Source organism: Dendrobates tinctorius, unplaced genomic scaffold (assembly GCF_039654945.1).
Source record: "Dendrobates tinctorius isolate UK_male_01 unplaced genomic scaffold, ASM3965494v1 ptg000074l, whole genome shotgun sequence".
In the NCBI taxonomy this organism is placed as follows: domain Eukaryota; kingdom Metazoa; phylum Chordata; class Amphibia; order Anura; family Dendrobatidae; genus Dendrobates; species Dendrobates tinctorius.
Genome location: NW_027361742.1, coordinates 17,911,210 through 17,933,878, shown reverse-complemented (window position 1 = coordinate 17,933,878; position 22,669 = coordinate 17,911,210). Strand labels below are relative to the sequence as shown.

The 22,669-nt window shown below is 49.9% G+C and overlaps 1 protein-coding gene across 3 annotated transcripts in view; it reads right to left on the bottom strand.

Moving 5' to 3' along the window:
- EDEM3 (ER degradation enhancing alpha-mannosidase like protein 3) overlaps positions 1-22,669 on the bottom strand; it is a 146,714-nt gene that overhangs the window by 47,411 nt on the left and 76,634 nt on the right. For all 3 annotated transcript variants that reach the window (XM_073582904.1, XM_073582903.1, XM_073582902.1), the window contains exon 14: positions 4,546-4,711. In XM_073582904.1, the coding sequence (XP_073439005.1) occupies positions 4,546-4,711 (166 nt within the window). The remainder of the gene's footprint in view (positions 1-4,545; positions 4,712-22,669) is intronic.

Sequence of the window (22,669 nt, the reverse complement as noted above, 5' to 3'; positions counted from 1 at the left end):
CTATCACTGACATGAGTCTCAGAAGGGAGAACCAAGGCCTCCTCGGCCAAAACGGAGCTATAAGAATTATTCTCGCTCGATCGTCCCTGATTTTCCTGACCACTACTGGGATCATTGTTATCGGGGGAAATGCATAGGCCAGGATGAACTTCCAGGGTATTTGTAGGGCATCTACTGCGAAGGGGTTTTCCCTTGGATTTAGAGAGCAGAACTTCCTGACCTTCCGGTTGTGTGCGGTAGCGAACAGGTCTATTTCTGGTTTGCCCCAGGCCTGAACTATTTGTTGGAAGACTTGGGGGTTTAGGGACCATTCCCCTTGTCTTAGGTGCCTGCGACTCAGGAAGTCTGCCTGTATATTTTCTACCCCCTTTATGTGCAGTGCTGTGATGGATAACAGATGTTGTTCTGCTAGCTGGAAGAGTAGATCCGGTATTTGCATGAGGCCCCGAGATCTCGTTCCCCCCTGGTGATTGATGTAGGCTACTACTGCCTGATTGTCCGTCATGACTCGGGTGTGGCGGCCCCGAAGTAAAGGAAGGAAATGTTTAACGGCTTTTTCCACTGCCCATAATTCTTTTACATTTGAACCGTGATCCTTTTCTAGCGAGGACCAGGTCCCCTGTACTGAGTGGGATCTCAGGTGTGCTCCCCATCCTGTGGCACTCGCGTCTGTTGCAATGATGTCTTCGACTGGTTTTTGCCACGGGACACCAGCTGTTAGATTCTTTTCTACAGTCCACCAGAGCAAGGAATCTCTTACAGCCACTGAGAGACATAGTTTGCCTTCTAAATGCCCTTTTAATTGTTTCTGTGCTGACAGAACTTCCCACTGTAGTTGCCTTAAGTGGTACTGCGCAAATGCTACTGCGGGTATGCATGATGTCAACGAGTCTAAAAGGGACACTGCATTCCTCAGTGTCATATTTGGTCTTTGTATTGCTGTGCGAGCTAGGCCTCTTATCTTGGTCACTTTGCTCTCTGGTAGGAGGCAGCGTTGTTGCTCGGAGTCCAATATCAACCCTAGGAAGGATTGCTCTTTTACTGGGGTTATCCTTGACTTGGGGATGTTTACTATCCATCCTAGTCCTACTAGAATTGCTATCACTTCCTTCACTTGATGTGCGCAGTGGGACTCCAACCTCCCTATTACAAGAAAGTCATCTAGGTATGGGACGATCACTATGTCCCTGGAACGAAGAAAAGACATTACTTCGGCCATCACTTTGGTGAATACTCTGGGGGCTGTAGTCAGGCCAAACGGAAGGGCTGCGTATTGGTAGTGTTTCACCTGCCCCTGGACATAGAGCGCTACTCTCAAGTATTTTTGATACTCCCGATGAACTGGGATGTGATAGTAGGCATCTTTTAAGTCTATCACTGCCATGAGGCAATGCTGGAACAGGATCTTTGTGGCTGTGTTGATTGACTCCATTTTGAAGGAGCAATTGTCTACCCACTGATTGAGTCTCCTCAGGTTGACAATGGTTCTCCAAGAGCCGTCTGGTTTTTGTATTAAGAAGAGGGGGGAATAGAACCCCCTTCCTTCTTCTTGCACTGGGACTTCCTGTAGGACTTGTTTTTTCACTAGTCCCAAGACTTCCGTCTCCAGGGCCAGCTGTTGCTCTTGGGCTTTCCTTCTGGGTGTCATTATGAAGGTATGCCTGGGCGGACGGATGAATTTTATTTTTAAACCGTCCTTTATTGTATAGGACCCATGTACTGGGGGAGATATTCGCCCAGACGGAAAGGAAGAGAGAAAGCCTTCCCCCTACCTCCGGCCCAATGTCATTGGGGAGATTTTTTGGAGGAAATGGAGGGCCCTTTAAACAAATAACCCGATCCTCTTCTTTCTTTAAAGTCCCAGCTTTTTCTATCTCCCGGGGGACGACCCCTGTTAAATCTCCTCCTCCGAAAGGGCTGCTTTTTAGGTTCTCCCGGAAATCGGGGAAAGCTTTTCTTCCTATCCCCCGCATGTTCCAAAATCTCTTCTAGTTTTTTTCCGAAGAGGAATTGGCCATCGCATGGAATGGAACATAACCTATGTTTTGATGGTAAATTTCCAGGACACCCTTTAAGCCACAGGGCTCGTCTTGCCGCATTTGACAGGCTTGCCGCTCTAGCTGTCAACCTTGCGGAATCTGCAGAGGAATCTGCTAGGAAAGCCGCTGCTCCGTGTATCAGTGTCAAATTAGACAGAATTTCGTCCCTAGGAACTCTATCCTTGATCTGGTCCTCTATTTGTTGTAGCCAGCCCATGAGGGCACGAGCGCTACAGGTACCAGCTATCGCTGGCTTTAATCCACCTGCTGAAGCTTCCCAGATATGCTTTAGGAAACCGTCTGCTTTTTTTATCAAGCGGGTCTTTCAACACGCCAGAGTCCTCTAATGGTAGGGATACCTTTTTTGAGGATCTGGCTACGGCCCCATCAATTTTAGGGACTTTTTCCCAGGTTTCTGAATCCTTTTGCTCAAAAGGGTACCTCCTCTTTGATGTGGAAGGTAAGCCCCCTGACCTCTCCGTTTTTTTCCATTCCCTGTCAATTAGTGCTTTTATTTTATCATTTACAGGGAAGGTACGTTTTCTCTTTTCCTCCAGTCCTCCAAACATTACATCCTCTAATGATTTGGGAGTCTTTTCATCTTTAAGGCCCATTGTAGCCCTGATAGCTTTGACCAGCTTTTCCACGTCCTCCGTTGGGAAACATGGACGGCCGCCTACATCGCTGTCCGAGGAGGATTCTGAGGACTGAGTAGAGGAAGAGGAGGTGGAGGGTGACAAGGATCTATCCCGCTCCTTCTACCTTGGCGAGGCCTCTGAATCGGAGCTCCTTCAACGGTTTCTTTTATCTTTCTTTTTAAGGGCTGCCTTTAGGGAACCTTTCACCTCCTGTTGTATTAACTCTTTAAGGCTCGTCACCAAATCAGGGGTCTCCTCCTGTCTAGTTTTCTTTATACAGTCATCGCAGAGGTCTTTCTGCCACTGATCTGCTAGAGGGTGTTTGCAAAGGGCGCATTCCCTATTCTTGCTTTTGCTGCTAGCCTTCCTCGACCCCTAGTGATCAAACAGAGAAAATGGAACCCCATTACCATAAGGGTGACATTCACGTAGATCACTCACCACCGCTGTCAATCAGGGGTACCGATCTCGGAGGCTCCTCAGATGCACTCGTGACGTTTCTCCTGGACGTCTCAGAGTTATGCTGCTTGCGTTTATGACTGCTGCTCCCACCACTCGAGCGACTGCTCCTGGTATGCTGGCGGCTCGGCCTGGCATCTGGCGAGAGGTCTTGCTGCTGACGCTGCTGCTGCTTGTTTTGCCCCACTTCCAACATGAAGCCTTGGGCATGAGTGCGTCCTTCTGTGGTCATCCTCCTTATGTAAGGGGGATCCACTGCACTCTCCGCCTCCTCCGGTAACCCCCACAACTCCTCCTCCCCCCCCGCTATGCCGCCGGGATCTCCTTTCGCCGGCCAGCCGTTGTTTGCTATGGGCGCCGCCATCTTGGATCACCGGTGCCGCCTCCCGACGTCACGCGGGCACGCCCCTTTCCCACCGTGCCCTGCGTGTGACGTCAGAGGGGCACGACCCGGAAGTGGCCACGCCCTGACGCTCCTGCGCTGCTTCTGGATGTGGCAGAGGGTGAGAGGGCGGTGCGGCATCCACGGCAGAGCCCCAGGACCCCAGCCGTGCTGCTTCTGCGCCCGCTCGGACGCTGAGCCCCCGAGGCACCCGCGAACGGCGCTTCCCCCTCCCGACACACAGCGCTCAGAAACCAGCCTGATCTTCCACGCCGGCACGAGAGAGGGGCAGGTACGTGATCTTCAGAACACGGGTCCCTGTCAGGACAGGAAACCCAACTGAAGCAAGGGAGAGGTACCGCCCCTTCTTCAGTAGGGTTCCTGTCCTGACTGGGCGGATCTCCCCTCTCTCATGTGTGCCGTCATGGGAGACGGGAAAACTAGGGATGCTCAAGTAAGAAAAGGCTGCTCACACTGCTGTCCACCCAGTCTATCTGATCTAATACTAGACATACCAGGGAAGATGATGCAAGAGGTTGCTCAAACTGCTTTCCATCTGATTTAATGCAGGATATACCACAGATAATGAAAGACAAGAAAGGTTATTTACGCTCTAATTAAGCTTTTCTATTTACAGATAACCTGTTATCAGAATGCTGGGAGGCTTCAGCTCCTGAGAGAGCAGAATTGTCAATGCAGTCCCCAGATATAATATTGGCTACAAGTCAGTATGAGAAGATTAGTTCACATGTGGAGGATGTGATACAATTTTATGGAACTCATTTTCGTTTGGCATATTTTTTTGCCCAGAGAAGTAAACATGTTCTTTATTACCAAATCCACATCATGCTCATTCAGCTGTGGAAATGCCATAGAGCAGGGGTAAAGCCATAGTTAATACACAGCACAATCTGTATGTGACATGCAAATTATACAACAGAATCTCAATGGATTTGCAGAAAGGTAAATTTCAGTATTTATTTTAATAAAAAGGAGTAACACAGGCAATAAAATTATAAATACATACCTTGTTTTTCTTTACTTGTGTGTGATTTGATGTGGATAACCAAAGTGGTAAAAGATGAGCTTCTGTTGTAAAAATGTAATCCTCTATATCAAAGCTTAGGTCCTCTCTCTCAGAAAACAACAAGTACAAGTATTTAAACATCTCTGCCAGGAAAAAGGAGTCCATTCTGAAATGAAAATACAAGTGAAAGAAATGAAGCAGGATTCAGAAACCTGAATCAAAAATATCACTGAACAGTTAAAATACAGGGTGCTATTACTTGCCATCAGCTGAAAGGGGTTTTCTGGGGCTGAGAAGATAACTCAGCAGTCACCATGGCACTACAGATTTGTGGCAATCTTCAGACAATCACGATTTCCCTGTACACCCTGAGTGAATGGATGATCAAGTGACCACAAGTGCACAATTTGCTCATATACGTTCACATGCAAAACTAGACTCTCCTCCGCTTCTCTCAATGTTCTACTGAGAGAGGCAGAAGAGAATCTAGTCAGCACGACAACGTCCCCTCGCATGGGGAACACAGGGGAGTCGTTACTGATCACATCGCACATTGCGTTGATTCAGCAGTATGCATTTACAGGGAGGCTGTAAACATTTCTTCTCAGCCCAGAAACATGGATTTTTGTGATAACTCACCGTAAAATCCTTTTCTCCCAGACGCTCATTGGGGACACAGATACTGTGGGGTGTATGCTTCTGCCGCTAGGAGGCTGACACTAAGTGAAAAAAATAGGTTAGCTCCTCCTCCGTCGTATACACCCTCGCCCCTATTGCGGGCGGAACTCAGTTTGGAGCCAAAGCAGTAAGAGGACAACAAAATCAGCCTTAAAATAGGTACAACATGTCCAGAAAAGGACCACCCTTACATCACATAAATGCGTATTAACTAAACAGAAACAGAGCCAACTGGCTAATAGGGTGGGTGATGTGTCCCCCAATGAGCGTCTCGGAGAAAAGGATTTTACGGTGAGTTATCACAAAAATCCTTGTTCCTCCTTCGCCTCATTGGGGGACACAGATACTGTGGGACGTCCTAAAGAAGTCCCTGGGTGGGAGATTGACTCACCGATCCAAGCTACATGCACCTCTTGTTTAAAAGGTACGCCACCGCTGCTTGGAGAATCCTTCTACCCAGGCTCGCATCCGCCTAGGCCTGAGCATGGATATTATGTTTGGCAAATGTGTGCAGGCTGGACCAGGTTGCTGCCATGCAAACCTGTTCCGTCGAAGCCTGGTGCCGAAGCGCCCAAAAGGCGCCCACTGCCCGGGTAGAGTGCGCTCTGGATCCCTGCTGGAATCTGCATGCCTCTAATGCGGTAGGACTCCTGAATTGTCAAACGAATCCATCTGGCTATGGTCGATTTTGAGGCAGCGAGTCCCTTCCTGCGCCCTTCGGGGAGCACGACCAGCGTCAGTCTGATGAAAGGGTGCCGTCCGCGACACGTACCTCCGGAGGGCTCTTACCAGGTCTAAAGTGTGAAGAGCCTTTTCCACATGGCTCACCGATGCTGGACAAAATGAAGGCAAAACAACATCTTCATTAATGTGAAAAGAGGACACGACTTTCGGCAGAAAAGGAGGGGCTGGTCTGAGGACCACCTTATCCTTATGGAAAGTGAGGAACGGAGCTCGGCAGGATAGGATCACCAGCTCTGAAGCCCGCCTGTTGGAAGTCCTGGCCACTAGGAACACCACTTTCCAGGAAAGGTACCTCAAAGAGATATCTTGAAGCGGTTCAAATGGAGCTTCCTGCAGAACACTTAGGACCATGTTAAGGTCCCAGGCGTCCATAGGCGCCTTATAGGGAGGTACCAAGTGGGAGACTCCCTGAATGAAAAGTCTTCACCTGCAAATTGGTAGCAATTCTGCGCAGGAACAGGACGGATAAGGTCGATATTTGTCTCCTGAGGGAACCTGGGGCAAAGCTCGATTCTAATGGTCTACCAACTGAGCTATCCAGGCTCTCTAAGCCCGACTGGAGAAAAGCCAAGATGTTGGGGATCGAGAATCTCAGCAGGGAAACACCGCAGCGTCAACACCAAGCAAAGAACACCTTCCAGGTGTGGTGGTAAATTCGTGCTGAAGCAGGCTTCCGGGCGCTTATCATTGTAGCGACCACCTTGCTCCCAAACCCCGCCTGGGTTAGAATCCAAGATTCAACGGCCATGCGGTCAAACACAGGGTCCCTGAGTTCGGGTGGCAAATCAGCCCTTGAGACAGTAGATCTGGGTGCTCTGGCAGGCGCCAAGGAACGTTAGCAGCTGCATTAGATCTGCGTCCCACACTCGACGGTGCCAGCAGGATCGCCGGCACCCCTTCCGTCTTGATCTTTTTGATGACTCTCGGAAGTAGTTGCCGTTGGGGAAATAGATATGGGAGGCGAAACTGGTTCCATGGCAGAACCCACGCATCCACCGCGAATGCCTGCGGGTCCCTGGCCTGAGCGACATATGTGGCCATTCACTCTGGAAGCCATCAGGTCCACATCCGGGCTTCCCAGTGTTGACAAATCTGCTGAAAACTTTGGGATGTAGAGACCACTCTCCGGATGTGGAATTTAGAATTTTGGATAACTAGAGGCGGAAGACCTGTGAAGACTCAGACGTCAAGGTTAGATTTCAGAAAGGCAGATTTTAAGGGATTCAGAAAGAGAATTGGAGGGATCCAATGGCTGGATATCCTTAAAGACAAAAATGTCCAGGAAGGATGGGAAATCTTGAAAAATGAAATTCTCAAAGCACAGTTGTTAACAATTCCGAAAAGAGGGAAGAATAGGAAGCAGTTAAGGAAACCAGGATGGATGAACACAGAACTTAAGCACATGCTAAAAAGGAAGAAAAAAATGTTTATAAAATGGAAAGAGGGAGGCATATCTAAAGAAGAATATAATGCTGTCTGCAGAACCTGCAGGGCACAAATCAGATTAGCTAAAGCTGAAAATGAATTGAGGCTTGCAAGAGATGTCAAAAGCAATAATAAAGGATTTTGGGGATATGTCAAAAGTAAAAGAAAAGTCAAAGATGCTATAGGATTTTTACAGGATGAAAATGATGAAATGGTAAGACAGGATGTTGAGAAGGCTGAACTTTTAAATTCCTATTTTGCATCTGTTTTCTCTCAGAAAGGAAATGTAACATCAACTGTTCTTCACTGTCCTATTAAGGGAATAGAAGAATCCAGGATATCTATAAACAGAAAGATAGTGAGGAAACACTTAGCTAACCTAAATGAATTCAAGTCTCCAGGTCCAGATGAATTACACCCCAGAGTACTGAAGGAGATAGCAGAAGAAATTTTTGAACCCCTCTCTATAATCTTTGAAAATTCTTGGAGAACAGGAGAAGTGCCAGAAGACTGGAGAAGAGCAAATGTTGTTCCTATCTTCAAAAAGGGGAAGAAGGTGGACCCAGGTAACTATAGGCCGGTGAGTCTGACTTCTATACCAGGAAAGATCTTTGAACAAATTATTAAACAACATGTATGTCAATACCTGGATAAGAATGAAGTGATTAAACAGAGTCAGCATGGGTTTCTAACTAATAAGTCATGTCAGACTAACTTAATTTCCTTCTATGACGGTATCACTGATTGGTTGGATCAAGGAAATGCTGTAGATATAGTATATCTTGACTTCAGCAAAGCATTTGACAAAGTCTCTCATACAATCCTTATTGAAAAAATGATTAAGTATGGAATGGACAAGGCAACTGTTAGGTGGATTCATAACTGGCTTAGTGATCGGACCCAAAGAGTGGTCGTAAATGGCTGCACATCCAGTTGGAAGAATGTCACAAGTGGGGTACCACAGGGCTCTGTCCTGGGCCCTGTATTGTTCAACATCTTTATCAACGATTTAGATGAAGGAATTGAGGGTAAACTGATTAAATTTGCTGATGACACAAAGCTAGGAGGGATAGCTAATACTAGAGAAGAGAGAGAGAGGATTCAAAAAGATTTAAATAAACTGGAGAAGTGGGCAGCAACTAACAGAATGGTTTTTAACAGGGAGAAATGCAAAGTACTACATCTGGGCAATAAAAATGGAAAAAGCATATATAGAATGGGAGGAATAGGGCTAAGTGACAGCACATGTGAAAAAGACTTGGGTATACTAATAGATCACAGACTGAATATGAGTCAACAGTGTGATGCAGCAGCAAAAAAGGCAAATGCAATTCTAGGATGTATTAACAGAAGCATACAGTCTAGATCACGTGAAATCATTATTTCCCTCTACTCCTCTTTGGTCAGACCTCATCTGGAATATTGTGTCCAGTTTTGGGCACCACATTTTAAAAAAGACATCAACAAACTGGAGCAAGTTCAGAAAAGAGCGACCAGAATGGTGACCGGTCTGCAAACCCTGTCTTATGAGGAAAGGTTGCAGGATTTGGGAATGTTTAGTTTGCAAAAGAGAAGACTGAGAGGAGACTTAATAGCTGTCTACAAATATCTAAAGGGCTGTCACATTGTAGAAGGATCAACTTTATTCTCATTTGCACAAGGAAAGACTAGAAGCAATGGGATGAAACTGAATGGGAGGAGACACAGATTAGATATTAGAAAAAACTTTTTGACAGTTCGAGTGATCAATGAGTGGAACAGGCTGCCACGAGAAGTGGTGAGTTCTCCTTCAATGGAAGTCTTCAAACAGAGGCTGGACAGACATCTGACTGGGATGATTTAGCGAATCCTGCTTTGAGCAGGGGGTTGGACCAGATGGCCCAGGAGGTCCCTTCCAACTCTACGATTCTATGATTCTATGATGCAAGACCCTGCTGGCTTAGAAAGTCTGCTGCCCAATTTTCCATGCCCCGGAATGTGGACAGCCGAAATCACTGACTGGTTTGCTTCGGCCCACTGAAGAACGAGCCCCACCTCACGCATGGTTGCTCTGCTGGGGGTGCCCCCTTGATGATTTATGTAAGCCACCGCCGTGGCGTGGTCCGATTGAATCCAGACAGGGAGGCCTGCTAGAAAGTGATGAAACTTCTGCAGAGCCATCCGAATTGCTCATATCTCCAATAAGTTGATTGGGAGGCGTGCCTCCTGTGGCGACCACTGTTCCTGGGCCGTGTGGTGGCGAAACACCACTCCCCCACCAAGGAGACTGGCGTCGGTTGTCATTACAGCCAATGATCTGGGGGGAAAGGTTTCCCCTGGGCCAGAGAGGAACGGGTTATCCACCATCCGAGCAACTGCCTGACTTGAGAGGACAGTCGGCACTGCCGATCAAGCGTGAAAGGATTCTTGTCCCAGGCTGACAAGAGGGCGTGCTGCATGGGGTGAAAGTGGAACTGGGCGACAGGTATCGCTTCCATTGCTGCCACCATTTTCCCTAGAATCCTCATCCCGGATCGGATGGAATGAGGGACTGGTTGGCGAAGTGTCCGGACTCCCTGCCGTAGAGCTAGCGCCTTTTCCTGAGGGAGAATTACCAACCCTCGGCAAGTGTCGAAGATCATTCCTAGGAAGGAGATCCTCTGAGCTGGCACAAGGGATGACTTCTTTGCATTGCCAACCATCCTCGCATGCCCATATTGACGGGCCCTTGACCAAGAGGTCGTCCAGATAAGGCAAGACAACTATGCTTCGAGAATGCAGTGTGGCCATGACAACTGCAATAACCTTTGTGAACACTATGGGAGCCGTGGCTTGCCCGGAGGGTAGCGCTACGAACTGAAAATGTTGATCGCCGATAGTGAAGCTTAGAAACCTCTGACGAGGAGAAAAAATGGGAATATGCAGATATGCGTCCTGGATGTCTATTGAGGCCAAGTATTCTCACTGCTCCATGGCCGATATGACTGAACGATCAGGAAATGTCTGATCCTGACGAATTTGTTCAGAAGCTTCAGGTCCAAAACAGGCCTGACAGACCCATCTTTTTTGGGAACCGCAAAAAGGTTGGAATAGAACCCCTGAGCTCTTTCGTGTTCCGGCACTGGAACGATGACTCCGTTGTGCTGGAGCGATTTGATGGCTCCCAATAGAGCCCTTGCCTGTGTATCCACCCTGGGAAGCCGAGAAGAAAAAACCATCTTGGAAGATATCTGACAAATTCTATTATGTAACCCAAAGCCACCAATTCCTTTCCCCGTGCGTCGTGAGAGACATTGACCCAGACGTAGTGAAACCAGAGTAGGCGGCCGCCCACCTTGCCGGTGTCGTCTGGTAACGCCTCGAGTCATTTGGCCAACGATCTTTGGGATCTGGATCCCCTCAATCTGGGCTGCTGAGTATGCATTCTCCCCAATAGGTTGGCTCTATATGAGACCTGCCGCTCCCTATCCTGGTTGGGGCGGTCTGAGGCGGCGGAATTGGCCGCTGTAGTCCACCCGCGGTTGCAAAAGGCCCGAAAACATGCCTGAAAATGGGTGACGAGAAAGCGTTTTGACCTGTTGTTGAGGAAGAAACCCGCTCTTTCCTCCAGTGGAGTCGGAGATAACTTGATCCAACTTCTCCCCAAATAGGTGGCCGCACTGATAAGGCAGGGAAGTCAAGGACTTCTTAGAAGTAGAATCGGCTCGCCATGTCCTTAACCATAGGGCTCTTCTGATAGAAATTGCATTAGCGGCAGCAAGTGCCGAGCAATTTTCCGCATCCAAAAACGTATTGATTATAGTCTCCGGCCATCGCCATCTGACCTCCGAAATCACTGCAGGTAGATCCTGCTCCTGCGCGACCTTGTTTAATGTTTCTGACCATGATATCATAGCCTTGGCTACCCAAGTTGCTGTGAATTAGGGAACGAGCGCTGACCCTGACGCCTCATATACCGAGCGAGCTAAGCGCGAGCTATATTAAGGATCCCACGGATCGCCTTATAGAGATAAGGCGATCCGTGGGATCCTTAATTGAGGAAACACTAGGGACAGATAGCAGGGTCTTAGTGGCTAGGCACGAAACCAGAGGATCCCCAACAGGGATTCCATCGATTTTTTACGGAGGTCCGGAGCAAACGGATACCTTGTTTCGAGTGCCTTTTGACCCGAGAGACGTCTGTCTGGACGTTCTCTGTGCCGCTGCACTATGTCATCAAACTCCGGGTGAGAGGAAAATATTCTGTGCGGTGCTTCACTTACTTAAATGCCACTTCATGCCCTGTAGCCGCTGCGTGACACTGGAGTATCCAGGTCAAGGGGCTCGTCTGAGTCGCATTCTGAGGTCTGTTCGCTATCAACCACTGGTGACGGGGAGCAAGAAGCAGAACTTACGGATGCCAAGGCACCGGATGGACTGGGCGACACCGTGTGGATTCGTTTCCCTCGGGTCTGCCTGGAGTGAGAGCGGCCCCTGCAGGCGAGGGGCTCTTGTGAGGTGGAGGTCCCCGCTAAGGCCAGCGAGCCACTGTCCCTGCCCCCATCTGAGGCCTGAAGGGACTCAATTGCATGAACTGTGACAGTGATAGGACCCACTTTGGGGGGCTAGGCTCACTGGTCGCGGTCGCAGGGGAGGACGGACACTGAAGTTCTGTTTGGCGTCGGGTTGTGGGCGCTGTACAGTGGGAATCCCGAGCCTTGTCCTCTGCGGTCTGCCCACACCAGTATTGTGGGTTCGGTCGCAGGGGAGGGCTCCTGGGCGCGTTTGGAGTCCCCGGCTTTGCATAATCGCTTGCTCTGCACCTGCGGAAACGCAGCCCGACAAGAGATGCATGCTGCTTCTTTGGACATGCTGTATCTGTCCGCTGCTGGGGTTAGGGGGAAGGAGGTAGCACCCAGTTTTCCCTGTGGTCTCCCGGGCAGCACTTACCCCAGTCCTGTCCCCCCCCTCCCCCGTTCCTGGATGCCTCCGCACAAAAGTCACGCGCCACCAGCCGTGGGGCGGACCGCCAGCATATAAACCGGTCCAGGGGCGGTATTTCCGGGTCTGCGGCCTAGCCGCGTTCCGAAGCCAGGAACTAAATTTAGCCCCCGCCGCCCAGGCCTAAAGCCGCGGACTCAATTTATCCCCTGCCCGCGACGGGGGGGGGGGGGGGGGCCTCCATGGCGCCACAAAAAAATGGCACTACTTACTGGCGCGGGCTTCTCCGCACCGCTCTGCAGCCACTGGCTGGTGGCATCTGACAGCTAAGGGCTCCAGCCCCGGATCTTCACCGCAGGAGCCCTACCAGGCCCTCTCCTCAATGACGATCCTCTTCAGCTTCCCAGCTCAGGTATGTGAGGGGGGCCTTGACAAAATAGGACGGTGCAGGCACCCTAGCTCCATCTAACCCCTTCAGGGGGTGAGGAGAGGGACCGCCTGCCGCCTTGCAGCACCGCAGTCTAAGCATTGGTGGAGCAGTGGGGCCGCACGGACTAATCTTGTGCCTCTGTACAGCCCATGGTTTCAATACCTAGGGGTGGTCAGGGCTAAGTTCGGCATTGTGTCCCAAGTCGCGGGAGAGAATACGTGGAGGGACACTCGCACGTGCTCGCCGTCGATGGTTTGGGGAGATCGGACCCTTTCAATAGGGTCCGTCGCCCCTGTCTCATCCTCATAGGACAAAAAAAAAAAAAAAGTCTGGAGCAAAACCAGACGTGTGTGCCTCGTAAGCAAAATACTGAGTTCCGCCCGCAATAGGGGCAAGGGTGTATACGACCTAGGAGGAGCTAACCTCTTTTTTTCCACTTAGTGTCAGCCTCCTAGCTGCAGAAGCATACACCCCACAGTATGTGTCCCCCAATGAGGTGAAGGAGAAACATGGATTTTTGTGACTACTCACCGTAAAATCCTTTTCTCCGAGACGCTCATTGGGGGACACAGGTACTGTGGGTGTATGCTACTGCCATCTGGAGGCTGACACTAGGCAATACAACAACACAAGGTTAGCTCCTCCCCGCCGCATACACCCTCGCCCTGATTGCGGGCGGAAACCAGTTTAGTGCAAAAGCAGTAGGAGAGCAATAACCATTAGCCTTAATGCAGTAAACAATATGTCTGGCAAAGGACCACCCTGACATTCACCACAACATACACATTAATCAAATAAACAAGAGCCAACAGGCTAACAGGGTGGGTGCTGTGTCCCCCAATGAGCATCTCGGAGAAAAGGATTTTATGGTGAGTACTCACAAAAATCCATGTTTCTCCTTCGTCTCATTGGGGGACACAGGTACTGTGGGACGTCCTAAAGCAGTCCCTGGGTGGGAGATTGACTCACCTATCCAAGCTCCATGCATCCCTTGTTTAAAAGGTGCGTTACCGCTGCTTGGAGAATCCTTCTACCCAGGCTCGCATCCACCGAAGCCTGAGTACGGACAATGTAATATTTAGTAAACGTGTACAGGCTGGACCAGGTTGCTGCTTTGCATACCTGCTCCGCCGAAGCCTGATGCCGAAGCGCCCAGGAGGCGCCTACTGCCTGAGTAAAATGCGCTTTGATTCCTGATGGAACCAGCGCCACTCTGATGCGATAGGCCTCTTGAATAGTTAAAACGGATCCCTCTGGCTATGGTCGATTTTTGAGGCAGCGAGTCCCTTCCTGGGCCCTTCAGGGAGCACGAACGGCGCATCCGTCTGGCGCAAGGATGCTGTCCTTGACACGTACCTCCGGAGAGCTATTACCAGGTCTAACGTGTGCAGAGCTTCTTCCACGCGATGCACTAATACCGGACAGGACGAGCGCAAGACAATATCCTCCTTGATGTGGAATGAGGACACCTCTTTGGAAGAAAAGGGGGGAGCTGACCTAAGCATCACCTTATCCTGCGGAAAGCGAGGAACAGTGCTCTGCACGACAGCACCGCCACCTCCGACAATCGCCTAACTGAGGTGACGGCTACCAAAAATACCCCCTTCCACGAACGAAATGGTAGAGACCTGTAGCGGCTCAAAGGGAGCTTCCTGCAGAACCCTCAGGACTAGGATAAGGTCCCTGGTGCCCCTTGGCGCCTTATAGGGAGGGGTACTAGATGAGAGACTCCCTGGATGAAAGCCTTTACCTACATATTAGTAGCCATTCTACACTGGGATAGGAAGGACAATGCCGATTTCCAACTTCTAAGAGAGCTCGGGCTATTCCTGCATCTAGGCCCGACTGGAGAGAGGCCAAGATGTCGGGAATAGAGAACGTCCGGGGAGAAAGACCATGCTCTCGACCCTAAGTAAAGAACAACTTTCAGGAGTAACGATAGATTCTCGCCGAGGTATGCTTCCTGGCGCTAACCATTGTAGCGCCCACCTCGTGGTGAAGACCCCGCTTGAGCTAGAATCCAAGATTCAACGGCCATGCCATGTAACCCAGGGCCCCCCCGAGTTCGGGTGGCAGATCGGTCCTTGGGACAGCCGATCCGCACGCTGCGGCAATCGCCACTGGATGTCGGTGAGCCGCTGTATCGGATCTGCATAGAATGCCCGTCAGGGCCCATCTGGTGCCAGCAGCTCTACTGGTACCCCTTCTACCTTGATCTTTCTGATAACTCCTGGACGCGATGGCAATGGAGGAAACAGGTATGGAAAGGCGAAACTGGTCCCCTGGTAGAACCAACGCCTCCACCCTGAACACTCGTAGGACCCGTGCCCGAGCAACGAACACGGGCACCTTGGCGTTAATTTTGGACGCCATCAGATCTACATCTGGTGTCCCCCATCGTTGCCAATATGCTGAACAACCTCGGGGTGCCGGGACCCCTCCCCAGCCACGACCTCCTGTCAGCTGAGGAAGTAGACTGCCCAATTCTCTACCCCTGGAATGTGGCCCGCCGAAAATACCGCTGGATGTTCTCGGCTCACTGCCGGACGTGTCCCGTCTCACGCATGGTTGTCCTGCTGCGCGTGCCCCCTTGATGATTTACGTAAGCCACTGCCGTGGCATTGACTGACTGAATCCGAACGGGTGGTTCGGCTAGGAAGTGCCGAAAATACTGCAGTGTCCGCCGGACTATACGTATCTCCAACAAATTGACCCGGAGGCGTGCCTCCTGTCGCGACCATTGGCCCCGAGTCGTGTGGTGATGAAAATCTGCTCCCCAGGCCCAGGAGGCTGGCATCTGTCTGACCACTAGCCAGTGTTCTGGGGGAAAAGGTTTACCCTGAAGAAGCGAAGATCTGACCGTCCACCACTCCAGTGACTATCTGATCTGAGAGGATAGCTGGCAATGCTGATCGAGGGCAAATGGATTCTTATCCCAGTCTAACAAGAGAGCCTGCTGTAGCGGGTGAAGAAGGAAACTGGGCAAACGGAATCACTTCCCTTGCTGCCACCATCTTCCCCAGCATCCTCATCCTGAAACGAATGGAGCGAGGAACTGGCTGTTGGAGCTTCCGGACTCCCTGCTGGAGCGGTACGGCTCTGTCTTGAGGAGACTCACCAACCCTCGGGAGGTATCGAAGATCATTCCTAGGAAGAAAATCCTGTGGGTTGGGACAAGGGATGACCTTTCCCTGTTGACCAACCATCCTAAGCGGAATAGCGTATCTTAGCGTAATGCTGACATTCTCCTTGCATGCTCAAAAAGAGGGACCCTTCACCAAGAGGTCGTCTAAGTATGCAAGACGACTATGCCCCGAGAGTGCAAGACGGCCCTCACGCCTACCCTTAGTTTTGTGAACCCTCCGGGGTGGTGGCTAGCCCGAAGGGCAGCGCCGCAAACTAAAAATGTTGGCCATTGATGGCTCCCCGAAGAACCTCTTGATGCAGAGGAGCAAAAGAAAAAATGCAGGTAGGCATCCTAAAAACCGACTTAGGCTATAAATTCTCTCTGCACCATGCCCGATATAACCAAACGAAGCTATTCCATCCTGAAATGTGTGATCCTGATGAACTTGTTCAGGAGCCTCAGGTTCAAAATCGTCCTGACTGTCTCGTCCCTTTCGGGGACTGTGAAGAGATTGGAATAAAACTTCTGAGCCCTCTCGAGCTCTGGTATGGACTAATGACCTGTCGTCCTGGAGTGACCTGACAGCCCCCCGCAACGTCCCTGCCCTGGACTGTACCTTGGGAAGTTAGGCAGACAAAAAACCGTCTTGGGGGTTCCTCAAACTGTAAGTCGTACCTGTAGACACCAGTTTCGTCCCCCATAAGTCGTGTGCTAACTCGACCCAGAATGACGAAATAAGAGCAGGCGCCCGTCTGCCCTGTTGATGTTGCCCATAATGCTCCCCGAGTCATTTGGCTGGGGGTTCCTGGCACCTCTCGACCTGACGGGCACGGAACCCTCCACTGGATTGGGTCTACATGAGACCTGTCGCTCCCTGTTCTGGCTGGGGCGACTTGGACCGGCTGAACTGGCTGCCGCCATCCCCCCGGAGTTGCGAAAGACCCGAAACTATGTCGGAAACTAGGAAAAAAGGTTGCCTGATCTTCTGCTGTGGAAGGAAGCTGCTCTTTCCTCCTGCCGCGTCAGAAATGCGCTGATCCAAATCTTTCCCCCAACAGGCCCTTGATAGGGTACGGAAGTCAGAGACCTCTTGGAAATAGAATCCTCTCGCCAAGCCCTTAACAAAAGGGGCTCTCCTAATGGCTACCGCATTAGCGGCTGCCAATGCTGCACCATTGGCTGCATCCAAGGAGGCATTGATCAAGTAGTCTCTCGCCATAGGAATCTGATTTGTGACCTTAACACCTTCGCCGGCAGGTCTCTATCTCGCAAAGCCTTATTCACTGACTCAGACCATGACATCATGGCCTTGGCTCTCCCTGTTGCGCAAAGGAGGGGGCGAGCGTTGAAGCTGACTCTTGAAACACACTAATCGAGCCAAGCTCTCAATGAGCCTATCAGAGGGATTCTTAATGGACTTCAAGGCCAGACGAGATACTGGTGGATCCACCACTGGTGATTCCGTTGATCTCTTTTTTTTTTTTTCTACAGAGTTCAGGGGCAAATGGATATCTTGCCTCCATAGTCTCCTGACCCGAGAAGCGCCTATCTGGGCGCTCTATGTGGCGCTGCCCAATGCCTTCAAACTCTGGGTGCGTGCCAAAGACTCCGTGCGGACGCCTGGCCTGTCTAAAGGCTACTTTATGGCTCAAGGCCAGGGTAACTTCATTCTCTACCCCCAAGGTTTGCTTGACAGCTCCAATGAGGCTGTCTATTGCTACTGACAGCCCCGGATATCCAGGTCCGGCGGAGCGTCTGAGTCCCAATCCACACTCTGCCTGCTCCCGAACATAGGTGACAGAGCGTGATGCTGAACTCCCAGATGCCGAGGCACCGGGCAACCCGGAAAGACCTCGTGTAGGTGCGTTCCTCTGGCATCTGTCTGGCATGAGAGCGGCCCCTGCAGGCCGAGGGTTCTCGTGAGATGGAGGACCCTTCTCCGGGCATGAAGAGAGTCGATCGCCTTTGTAAGCGATGCCATAGTAACAGCCTTCCGGAGGATTTGGCTCTCTGGACTCAGCTACCGGGGGGGGGGGCTCCTGGGCACGTTTGGGCTTAGGTCTCCCATTTGGGTCCCGGCCCTGGCTGCTCAGCAGCCGCCAAGCTTCTCTACAGGAGATGCATGCAGCGTAAAAAAAAAAAAAGAAATTGTGTGCGCTTTACCCTCCCTGGCCATATTGCATAAGCAAGGCGTTTTTCTCCTTTTTTTCCCAGAGAGGGAACGGGGGGGGGGGGCAGGAGGGCACCCCCTGCGTGTCCAGCGTGCACCTGCAGCTCAGCTGCGCCTTACCCGCTCCGCGTCCTCCACGCCAACGCTCCTGCGCACCTCTCTGGGGCAGGGCGACCACCCTACCTCCCGCGGCCTATCCCACCCCGAAGCCGGGGCCTCAATTAATTTGGCGCCTGCCCGGCTTCAAGGGGTGGGCCGCCGGAAGTGACATCCCGACAGAGGCGGGACTTCCGCCGCGGCCTAGCTCCGGCCAAAGCTGCGGGCTCAATTTTACAGCATCCGCCTGCGGGATGCGGCCGAGGACGCCGCAGCGGCGCAGCCGTAACGCCGCAGCAGCGCGACTGCCGGAGGCGCCAGGCTCCGCAACAGGAGTGGTCGGAGGCGGCGGCGGCGGTGACGGGCGCCAGCTTACCTGAGGAGGGCACCCCCTGCAGGAGGAAGCACCGGGAAGGATTTGCTGCACGCTCCTAGCACACCGCTGCTGTGTCGCATCTCTCTGCCCAGGAGCCCTACACACACGGCCGGTGATTTGCGATATCTGACGACTCCACCAGGTATACCGGGGAGGAGAGGGGTGGTGGTGGATCCAGGACGGTGCAGGCACCCTAACTCCGTCCAGCTTCAGCCGAGGAGAGGGACCGTCTGCCGCCTTGCAGCACCACCGTCTAGCGTTGGTGGAGCAGTGGGGGCCGCACAGACTAGTCTTGTGCTTCTGTGCAAGCCCATGGTTCCTATACCTAGGGGTGGACAGGGCCAAGTCTGGCATCGTGTCCCACGTCGCGGGAGAGGATACGTGGAGGCGACACTCTCACGTGGTCGCCCGTTGATTGTTTGGGGAAATCGGATCCTTTCAATAGGATGCGTTGCCCCTGTCTCATCTTCATAAAATAACAAACAAAAATAGAAGTCTGGGGAAAAGTCCCAGATATGTCCCTCGGTGCGGGAAAGTATACGCGGAGACGATACTCAACGCGTGCTCGCCTGTTGATGGTTTGGGGAGATCGGACCCTTTCAATAGGATCCGTCGCCCCTGTCTCATCTTCATAGTAAACTAGAAAAAAATAGTCTGGAGAGATCCAGACTGTGTGTGTGCCTCCAAAAGACACTAAGATAAAACTGGTTTCCGCCCGCAATCAGGGCGAGGGTGTATGCGGCGGGGGAGGAGCTAACCTTGTGTTGTATTGCCTAGTGTCAGCCTCCAGATGGCAGTAGCATACACCCACAGTACCTGTGTCCCCCAATGAGACGAAGGAGAAAACTCATGTATTAGGTTGTGCCATGCAAGATCAGCTGGTAAAAGGTCTGTACCCAAAGAAGCCAAAAAACACAAACATTTTTTTTTAGTAGTTTAGGGAATAACAGTACTAAAACAATACTGCGGACTCAATTATGAGCTGGGCCAATTCCGGCAGAGAGCGCTGCCCCCACCCTGAGGGGCCTCTCTCCTATCCAAGCTGGATTTATACTCAAACTATTTGTAACTCACTAATGATTAATTGTAAATAAAGCATAACATGTAAATCTGGGGTAATTACCATATAAAATGGGGGGAAAAAAGTATTTAGTCAGCCACCAATTGTGCAAGTTCTCCCACTTAAAAAGATGAGAGAGGCCTGTAATTGACATCATAGGTAGACCACAACTATGAGAGTCAAAATGAGAAAACAAATCCAGAAAATCACCTTATCTGATTTGACAAGATTTATTTTGCAAATTATGGTGGAAAATACGTATTTGGTCATTAACCCCTTACTGCCATTGGACGGGATAATACGTCCAATAGCAGTACCCCCGCTTTGATGTGGGTTCCGGCGGTGAGCCTGCATCAAAGCCGGGACATGTCAGCAATTTTGAACCACAGACATGTGCCCGCAATAGGCGCAAGTGGAATAGTGATGCACCCACGCCTATTAACTAGTTAAATGCCGCTGTCAAACTGACAGCGGCATTTAATGCGTGCGTCTGGCCATCCGGACGGAAATACGCGCACCACTGACCCCATCACGTCATCGGTTTGTCGGCATAACAACTAGAGGTCTCCTGGAGACCTCTATGGTTGTTGATGCTGGATTGCTATAGCAATGCAGTAATTCTGCTACATAGAGGCAGTCTGAGCATCGCCTCTATGTAGCAGAGCTGATCAAGTTGTGGCAGCTTCTAGCCTCCTATACAGGCTATTGAAGCATGCCAAAACTTAAAAAAATAGTTTTAAAAATATAAAAAAAAAATATATAAAAAAGTTTAAATAACCCCCCTTTCGCCCCATTTAAAGTAAAGCAAAAAAAAAAAAAAATCAAACATACACATATTTGGTAACGCCGCATTCAGAATCGACCGATCAATAAAAAAAGGATTAACCTGATCGCTAAACAGCGTAGAAGAAAAAAATTGAAACGCCAGAATTACAATTTTTTTGGTCACCGCAACATTGCATTAAAATGCAATAACGAGCGATCAAAAGATTGTATCTACACAAAAGTGGTATAACTAAAAACGTCAGCTCAGTGCACAAAAAAATAAGTCATCACCCAGCCCGAGATCACGAAAAATGGAGATACTACGGGTATCGAAAAATGGCACTTTTTTTTTTAACAAAGTTTGGAATTTTTTTTTCACCACTTACATAAAAAAAAGAACCTAGACATGTTTGGTGTCTTTGAACTCATAATGACCTGGAGAATCATAATGGCAGGTCAGTTTTAGCATTTAGTGAACCTAGCAAAAAAGCCAAACAAAAAACCAGTGTGGGATTGCACTTTTTTTGCAATTTCACTGCACTTGGAATTTTTTTCCTGTTTTCAAGTACAAAACATGCTAAAACCAATGATGTCGTTCTAAAGTACAACTTGTCCCACAAAAAATAAGCTCTTACATGGATATATCGATAAAAAAATAAAAAAGTTATGGCTCTGGGAAGAAGGGGAACAAAAAACGACAACGCAAAAATACCTCCGGGGGTTAAGGGGTTAACAAAAGTTCATCTCAATATTTTGTTATATAGCCTGTGTTGGCAATGACAGATCAAACGTTTTCTGTAAGTCTTCACAAGGTTGGCACACACTGTTGGTCCATTGCTCCATGCAGATCTCCTCTAAAGCAGTGATGTTTTGGGCCTGTCGCTGGGCAACACGGACTTTCTAATCCCTCCAAAGGTTTTCTATGGGGTTGAGTTCTGGAGACTGGCTAGGCCACTCCAGGACCTTCATATGCTTATTACAAAGCCACTCCTTCGTTGCCCTGGCGGTGCTTGGGATCATTATGCTGAAAGACCCATCCACGTTTCGTTTTCAATGCCTTTGCTGATGGAAGGAGGTTTGCACTCAAAATCTCACGATACATGGCCCCATTCATTCTTTCATGTACACAGATCAGTCGTCCTGGTCCCTTTGCAGAGAAACAACCCCAAAGAATGACATTGCCACCCCCATGCTTCACAGTAGGTATGGTGTTCTTTGGATGCAATTCAGTATTCTGTCTCCTCCAAACACAAGTTTTGATTCTACCAAACAGTTATACTTTGTTTTCATCAGACCATATGACATTCTTCAATACTCTTCTGGATAATCCAAGTGCTCTCTAGCAAACTTCAGATAGGCCCGGACATGTACTGTCTTAAGCAGGGGGGGACACATCTGGCAATGTAGGATCTAAGTCCCTGGCGGTGTAGTGTGTTATTGATGGTAGCCTTTGTTACAGTGGTCACAGCTCTATGCAGGTCATTCACTAGGTGACCCCCGTGTGGTTCTGGGATTTTTGCTCACTGTTCTTGTGATGATTTTGACCCCACAGGGTGAGATCTTGCGTGGAGCCCCAGAACGAGGGAGATTATCAGCGATCTTGTATGTCTTCCATTTTATTATTATTGCTCCCACAGTTGATTTCATCACACCATGCTGCTTGCTTATTGCAGATCCAGTCTTCCCAGCCTAGTGCAGGACTACAATTTTGTTTATGGTGTCACCATAGTGGAGTTTGGAGTGTGACTGTTTGAGGTTGTGGACAGGTGTCTTTTATACTGATAAGTTCAAACAGGTGCCATTACTACAGGTAATGAGTGGAGGACAGAGGAGGCTCTTAAAGAAGAAGTTACAGGTCTGTGAGAGACAGAAATCTTGCATGTTTTTAAGTGACTAAATACTTATTTTCCACCATAATTTGCAAAATAAATGTTGCCTAATCAGACCAGGTGATTTTCTGGATTTTTTTTTTAATCAAGTACTTTATTAAGGCATATATCAAAAATGTAATCCAGTCTGACACAAACTTCAGACAGATACCAAAATTACAAAGCAGATTGAAACATTTTAATTTAACATGAACTAGCCCCTTTACCAGTAAGCCGAGTTTTTCAGCACATTTTTTGTGCTGTAAACACCCCCCTCTGCTTATACTTGAATCATTGTCACAGAAGATGGAAGGGAAGCAGCAGCGGCGGAGCAGTGGAGGTCAGAGGAGGCAGGAGCTGGCTGCTGAGGCTAACTCCTGTGCCCGCTGCTGGCAGTGAATATTAATTTCTCTGTCATAGCGCGCACAGTGTCAGCCACAGCGTGAGCACAGCTGCCCGCCAATAGGTGTGGAGAGCAGTGAATAT